Below are 7,633 nucleotides of genomic sequence, written 5' to 3'. Positions count from 1 at the left end.
CGAAGAAAACATTGTTTAATTTATATTAATATGTATCACTTAAAAATTTTAATGAAGATATTTATCTTAATTATGAAAATATACTAGCATGTTTTTTAATTTTTGGAACCTAACCCTCCTTTTCGTATTAGTTCTTTGTTTCGTATAACACGGATTCGCATAACACGGCAATTTTTTTGGAATGTAACTACCGTGTTATACGGGGTTACATTCCTGTATAATATACCTGTATAATCAAATATATCTTTGTAAAAAAGCGTACATAAAACTAATATAAAATATTCTTTACTTTTTAAATCTTAAAATAAACTCCACTTTGTCAAATAGCTCCTTACGAATGGTTAATGAATAGAACCATTAGAAGAGTCATACGATATTTTGATGTGTACCATCCACCAGCTAAACCGCGTGTGGTTGGTGCTCTGTAAAGCACATCCGCGAATGTGTATACTCTAGCTCAGTGTTTCTCAACCTCTAATGAATCGTCGCCCCCTTCAACGTAGTATCGCCCCCTTCACTACAAAATTCCGATGCCGAGGACCAAGACTAACGCCAAATTCGTACTGCATTGAATAGACTATTGACCAGTGCCGGCCAGAAGCAAGTTTTAGGATGGAGCGAGATCCTATTATAGCGCCCGGGGGTGGAACCCCGCCCACGCGCTTCTCAACAGATAAGGCCATTCACATACTGGCCACACGCTTGCAATTAAAATATCGAAAAGTGAAAAATATTTTTTCCTTTAATTTTCTTTACCACTGAGGCGTCCCCTAGGACTTAGCGCCTGGAGCGGCTGCTCCGTTCGCCCTGTGGTAGGGCCGGCTCTGCTATTGACTAATATAATGTTATTTGTTTAATTATTGTACGATATAACGAATAAAATATCTAAATATTATTATATTCTTCTTGTTCTTTCCAACAAACTGTGTTCATAACATCCGAACATTCTTCGAATGAATAATATAATTTATTACTCACTTCGTTAATTCTTCCATCCTCGTCAACAATTACAAACCCAAACTTTCCATCTTCTTTCCATATTTCTCCTTTAACTTTAAAATAATGCAAAACAATAGGAAAATTATCGGGAATATCAAAAGAAAAATTATTTACCGCAGCAATACAGCTATCCAAAGACTTGTACAGACAAGGAAAAACAGAATAATTTCTGTCACTGTTGTAAGTAATAAAATCGTGCTTNTCGTTTTTTTCACATGTAGTATAGAAATTTGTAATAAGATACATAATGCGGTTATAATAAAACATTAATTTTAATTAATTCAAAGTACGTTAAAATATGAAAATAATCGCATAATATGTATTTATATTTTAGAAAATACAAGGGAAGCGGCACTTCCAGTTTCCATGAATTGCGCGCCACTGCTTTTTAACTAGGACACTTGTATTTGGAGATTTTGACATTTTTATTAAAAATTTTTAAATTATTAATAATAGTATAGCTATTAGTAAAAATCTTTATAAGTTTTAAATACATTTTGCTTAAAGAAAAATTACATTGAAAAATTTTCACTTTACGAAAATTTATTACTGGGTGAATTTTATTGTTATAAAAATTTTAATTAAAAAAAAAGCTCTTTATGTAATATTTTCTCCATAAATTGAAAATTTTATGTGAATTTGGGCTATTTTAGCTCCAAGCTTCGGTCTCTTTTTAGCTCCAAGTATCTGGCAGGGATGCTACTACACGATATATTGACGGTTTTTGGGCTACTCTTTAGGACAGATTTAAAAAGATGGCAAGAAAAACCCGGCAATCTTGATATAGAAAGTGCTAAAGGTAGGTAAAAATTAAAAATTAAGAACAAAAAAATACTTTGTATCACTTAAAATCATTTTTAGTTTTTGTTCCAGCAATTAATAAGAACACAGAAAATTGTGTCACAGTTTCCACTAAACAGTCAGTCATACGTCATCACTTGGTAAAATCGAAAACAATTCGAAATTTCGAATCCCACGAGTGTATCGGCAAAATCGAGAATTGAAAATGGCCAACGTTGAATTCTTCAAATCTCCTTACGGAATGTTCAGAATCTTTGAGTTGGTAAGATGAAATTGCGATTAATATAATACAAGTCATATGTTACGTAATTACTTATTTACGAATTACATTCAAAATCTGATTATACTTTCATTGCTGTTGTTAACACTTGTTAAGGATTAGTTATAATATAAGGCATTTTAAAATATTTTCGAAACCTGTTTATGGTAATTCGAGACATTTACATAAAAAATTGACAGAAAATAATTCAAATTTCGGTTTGTATATTTAGATTTTTTTCTGAAACTTGCAACATTTACGAACAACAGCGAATCAATTCGAATTTTAGAACAAATATTCAAAATTTAAAAAGTGTTTTCTGGTTAATTGAAATAAAACACATTTTTACTCTTCTTATGTGCAATGTTTTTATTTGCTATTGTAATCGTTTCTGTCGTTCTTCAGCAGCTAACAGAAGAATTTTGTTAAATAAATAAATGAGAACCAGTTTCCTTTAATATAAGTTACATTGTAGAACTATGTAAATTATGCACTTTCGATTTCACTTTCGTGCATAATTTACATAGTTCGCTAACATTTTTGAAGCTCTGTTAGTAGCAAGATTCTGTAATACATTATCATTACGCTGTACTGTTTTACATTTCCATCCACAATTACGTTTCAACTCGTCATTCTTATCTTGCTTTAATTTTTGAAATTTCACTCTGAGTGACCTTTAACGTTTTTGCTATTTGTTCTTCTGTTTTACCATGCAAACATTCATCATACACCACACTTCCTTTAAAATGCTGCGTGCTAAAGGTGATAAGAATTTTAAACCTGTATTAAACGTTTCGGTAAATATTCCATAACTTTGAAATGCCTAATGAAATTCCTAAGCAAACTTTAAACATTATATAATAAAAACCCAAAGAAATTAAATAGTAAAAATAAAGGTGAATCATTTATTTCCTTTTTGATATATTTTAAATTCTTTGTTAATGAAGTTTTAGTACTTAAATGAATAAACTTACTTTCGTACTTGCCATATTCGAATATTTTGAAATGTCCTTGTATATGCTCTGTAATGTAAAGTGGATAGATTGTACAATTAATTGATATTTAAGTCATGTTTGCCTTATACAGGAACAAAAATTATTACGTATTAAATTTTAGATTGATTTGCCAAGCAAAAAATAAGTGTAACGCTCATATTTTTTTCAGATATTGTCAATTAGTGGGACCGTTGCTATTTCAAACTCTTTCTACTGCGGTAATGTTTTCAGAGCAGAGTTCTACGAATCCACTTGTATCGCTGCTGTGATCTTTATTGTAATCTTTGTAATACTCTATTTTTCCAAAATGATCGATTATTTTTCCCAATATTTCAACGTGGGAATATTGGTAAGTAAAATTTTTGATGATTATTACTTTATCAGATCAAATTAAAAATTTACAAAGAATATCGTATTTTTTAATTACTATAGATGTTTATCATCGATCTCCTTTTTACTATCTTGTTTGCAATTTCTGGAATTTACATGATATTCAGCATTGCCAAGTGTACTGGACTTAGAATAGCAAGAATTTTTACTGCTGTAAGTTAGCTTTAAATTAATCAATAATTATAATTATGTTAATAATTAAGATTTTTACGGTTGCAGATTCTAGCAATGCTGACTTGCGCATGTTTTTTTACTTCTACATCTTTCGACTTTCGTTGGTTTCAAGGAAGTCAACCTTTCTAAAGCTTGTTCTTTGTATTCCTATTCAGCAAAGATACGCTTATGTAAAAATTGTTGTTTTTTCGTTATTTTAGTGTACAATCAGTATCTTATTAATTCACAAAATCTTTAATTCAATTAATTTTAATTGTTTATGTATGGATTATTTAATAATTTTAAAGAAATCTTCTAAATAAAATGTAACCTTGAATATTCAATTTCGCATTTATATGTATTATCCAATATTTATATTTCTATGAATAAAATATTTTGTTAAATGTTTATAGTTTTTCTGAATTTGACTCATTTGATTTGCCTCAAACTTTCTTCGCTGATACTGCTCAAACATGTTCTAATGTTCAAGCAAATTAAATGTAGTGCAACGGCTTCTACTGTACTATTTTAGATGGGATTTTTTTATAGTAACAACTAATGATTGAGAATCTTAGTGAAGTATCGAGGAAGGGTTAATAAAATTAAATAAAAATTAGTCTATTAATCGTAAATGATTTAATTATTACGAAATCGATTACTGGAAACATCAATTTATTAGGCAAATTTGAAAAGTTTTTCGTTACTGATTTACATTTCGGAGATGCGTCGCTGAGCTGAAGAAATCCATTACTACAAGATTGACAACCTTAGGTATAAAAGAGCACAACAACATCAGTAATTTCTAAATTATTTAATGCGATAGTTTCCAAACTTTTCAATTTAAAGGCCAAATTGCGCACTAGTCTCGTTAGATGAGCCACAGATATTTTGTATATTCCATACACATGAAAAGAAGGCACATTCCTATCAATTATAAGTGATACGTGAAATATGTTAACGTTCTGGATTGGAGTGTTATTGATACATTGCGTATCACTAGTTTAATATATCAAACCTATAAATACAAAATTTATAAATTAACCTTAAACTAGTTAAAGCCTTCTTTTAGGTTTTTACGATTTCATTATCAATCGACATTAACAACATTAAAAATCTAAACTAATCCAGGTTTTATCGAACAAAATAACAATGTCCATTAAAATTTTTAACGATCGATTACATATTCGCCATCCATCGTTAATATCGGACGCCCTAAAATAAACCAAATGCAGTTTCTTAAAAAAAAATATGTTTGAATAGGATATTACGCAAACGATTGATTTCAGTTTTGTATTGTTGCGACATGATGGAAACTGCATCTGTGGTCTTCAATATTGTAAATAAACAGATCTGTAATGTCTATATCTTAAAAGCGTCTGACTTCATTTCTATTTCTAAATATTTCCTGTGTTAATATTTTAATCTAGATTTTCTAATTATCCCTTATTTAATATCTCTCCCTTTATAAGACACTCCATTTAAGTAAAAATTCGTAAAAGTTTGAAAAAAATATATTCTAATATCTATATAACGCATTGAACGCATGTCCGTTTATCCGCGTAACGATATGCCAAAAACGGGCACTAGAGGCGCCCTAGCGATGATTTTAAATTAACAATAAATTATTTTTATTTGTAATAGGTATTTATTATTGATATGAATTTATTATTTATTCCACGGAATGGTATAAATAATTATTATATGCCTTGATTAACCTTGCGCCGCACATTTACAACATCCCGGGACTAACAAGTTAGTGAACGTCACGCATTGACTTACGGGAAATTTGTTGAAAAAATGGCGGATACATTTAAAATCGAGGTTTACAACCGAAGGTAAATAAACAAATTAAACTATTTTAGTGTTTTATAGAATGTTTAATAGATAGAAATATAGATCCGTATGACGCGATTGGGACTTTAACAGAGCTGTAGAACATATTGATAGGAAGAAAAGAATAAAAGGAACGCCCACTAAGGGGCGTCCCGGGCTACTAGTATTTTAGAGGATATTCTTTTTGAAACACTACTTTATCATATAAGGAAACTTTATTTATACATTAACCTTATTTACATAATAAAATTCAATGAAAACATCTGAATTTAAAATTACTTTTAATTTATTATAACACTATCTTCGATTAATTTAAAATTCAATGAAAACATCTGAATTTAAAATTACTTTTAATTTATTGTAACACTATCTTCGATTAATTTGAAATTTGGCACCACACGTGCCAAATGTACGAAGTCCATTACAGGTTTACATACAATATCTCCATCGGCACAGAACAATAAAAACTGTAAATTCCTTACCATCAGGCCAAGTTCTAGAGACCTTCAGTACTCTTCAATATCTGGCATTAGAAGCCAAGTGGATATTCTTGTCAGCCAGAGAAGAGAACGTACTGTACGGTACAGTACGTTCTCTGCTCTAGCGCGGCATAGTTTTATAATATTGATATAAAATTCCTGTTACACGGCCTATGGCTAAGATCGTTTCTTGGCCTGACAACGTTAGGTCGAGTGACTGCCTTTTTGGCTAAGATCAAATATGTCGTATCTGGTTCCCACCTTTTTTATGTGGGGACATGCCAGAGAACGCTGTTTGATCGAGGCCAATGGGTTGGTGTCTAAAGCCTTTATGGCTTATTTTTGTAACTGTGGGCACCACTTATAAGGCCTTGTTCCTGCTTGTCGTTACTGCGGCGGCTACAGTAGATAGAGGCAACTGGCGGTGGTGTTTGGCGGGATCTTCACTGATCCCTCAAACTTTAAGAAAAAATATTGTTATTTATTTTAAAATAATAAAATTCCTTCTAATTGTCTTACTAACTCTAATTAATTTCTATTTTTACCATATTTTATTATAACATAAATTGTTTAATACTTCACAGTTCTTTATAAAGATGCGAAACATACTTTTTTACAAAAGAAAACAGCCGTTCAGAAAATGTTTAGCCGGCGGAAGAAGGGGAGGAAAGAAGGAAGGAAAGAAGGGGTGAGGAGTTAAAAAGAAGAGAAAGGAAAAATTCCTCTGAGCGGCAAACGTAAAATTATTACTCATTCTACATTTAATGTTTTCGTTTAGTTTTTTGGCTTCAAACCCGTGAGTCTAAAAAAAGCAGGGCTGTGGAGTCGCGTAAAAATTTACCGACTCCGACTCCGACCAGGAACGGACTTGTTACCGAAAGAGACCCGGAAATTCTGACGTCATCACGTGACCTCAGAATAAAAGATTCAATAAATAGAGTTATAATGAAGATAGAACGTCTTTTAACTTTGGAATATACAGTCGACCCCCCTATAACACGGGTTCCTATAGTTCGGATTCCTATATCATGGCGAAAAAATTGCGAAATTCGTACAAACAGGCTAAAAAAAACTCGTATAATTCGGTAAAACGTCATCGCCGACTCGTGTCGCGACAAGATTGGTCGAATCTAGACCAATAGCGGATACTGTACAAACCGTTGAGTTTAAACGAGCAGCGGATCTACTAAAATCCATTTATTATTTAACGTCCATAAAAATTATATTTATATTAATGATGTCTCCAAAGTTCAGCAAATTTTTCGCAAAAAACATAATTTACCAGGAAGCGCGCGAGCGCTGTTCAATGACAAGCTCCACGACGAAAACAAGCTTAAGCAATGGCGTTGTCGAACGGTACACACTCGGTAAGTAATCCTACAATTTTTTGTTTATAGCATAGTTTATATGGATTATTCCCAAAAAATTATACGTATTTTGGAAATGTTGAGTCGAATTAGTCTAGAATCGATTAATTTTATGGAAGAAGACCTTTCAATCAGCCTTAGTCCGTAAACTTCACACGTGTCGGGCTGTGATTGGAAGGACTCGTAAGAAATCGGATTCCTAAAGAATGGAACGTATCTATGATCTTATAGGAGGGTCGACTGTATTAATTTATCCCGTGTTAAAATTTTTCTCCGTTGCGTGTCGCTTCGCGTTGAATTTTCCTCGATGTTAAGTCTAACGTAAACTTTTTAAAATAATAATCGTGGCTATTGTAT

General features: G+C 31.6%; 1 protein-coding gene across 2 annotated transcripts; it reads left to right on the top strand.

Moving 5' to 3' along the window:
* Window positions 1–1,686: 1,686 nt before the first annotated feature.
* LOC111641315 lies at window positions 1,687–3,961 on the top strand. Of its 2 annotated transcripts, none has more exons than XM_023387463.1 (5): window positions 1,687–1,798; window positions 1,861–2,062; window positions 3,224–3,403; window positions 3,487–3,597; window positions 3,664–3,961. In XM_023387463.1, exons 2-5 carry the CDS (start codon window positions 2,006–2,008, stop codon window positions 3,745–3,747), a joined length of 432 nt encoding a protein of 143 aa, XP_023243231.1. In that variant the 5' UTR covers window positions 1,687–1,798; window positions 1,861–2,005; the 3' UTR covers window positions 3,748–3,961. The 2 variants fall into 2 exon arrangements, with proteins under 2 accessions (XP_023243231.1, XP_023243232.1); XM_023387464.1 differs by having other exon boundaries at window positions 1,763–1,798; window positions 1,873–2,062.
* The last annotated feature ends 3,672 nt before the right edge of the window (window positions 3,962–7,633 follow it).

Source organism: Centruroides sculpturatus, unplaced genomic scaffold, assembly GCF_000671375.1.
Source record: "Centruroides sculpturatus isolate CEXI.00-Female unplaced genomic scaffold, Cexi_2.0 scaffold1344, whole genome shotgun sequence".
NCBI classification, from domain to species: Eukaryota; Metazoa; Arthropoda; class Arachnida; order Scorpiones; family Buthidae; genus Centruroides; species Centruroides sculpturatus.
Note: the sequence above shows the minus strand (reverse complement) of the source record. Positions and strands in the feature narration are given on the sequence as shown.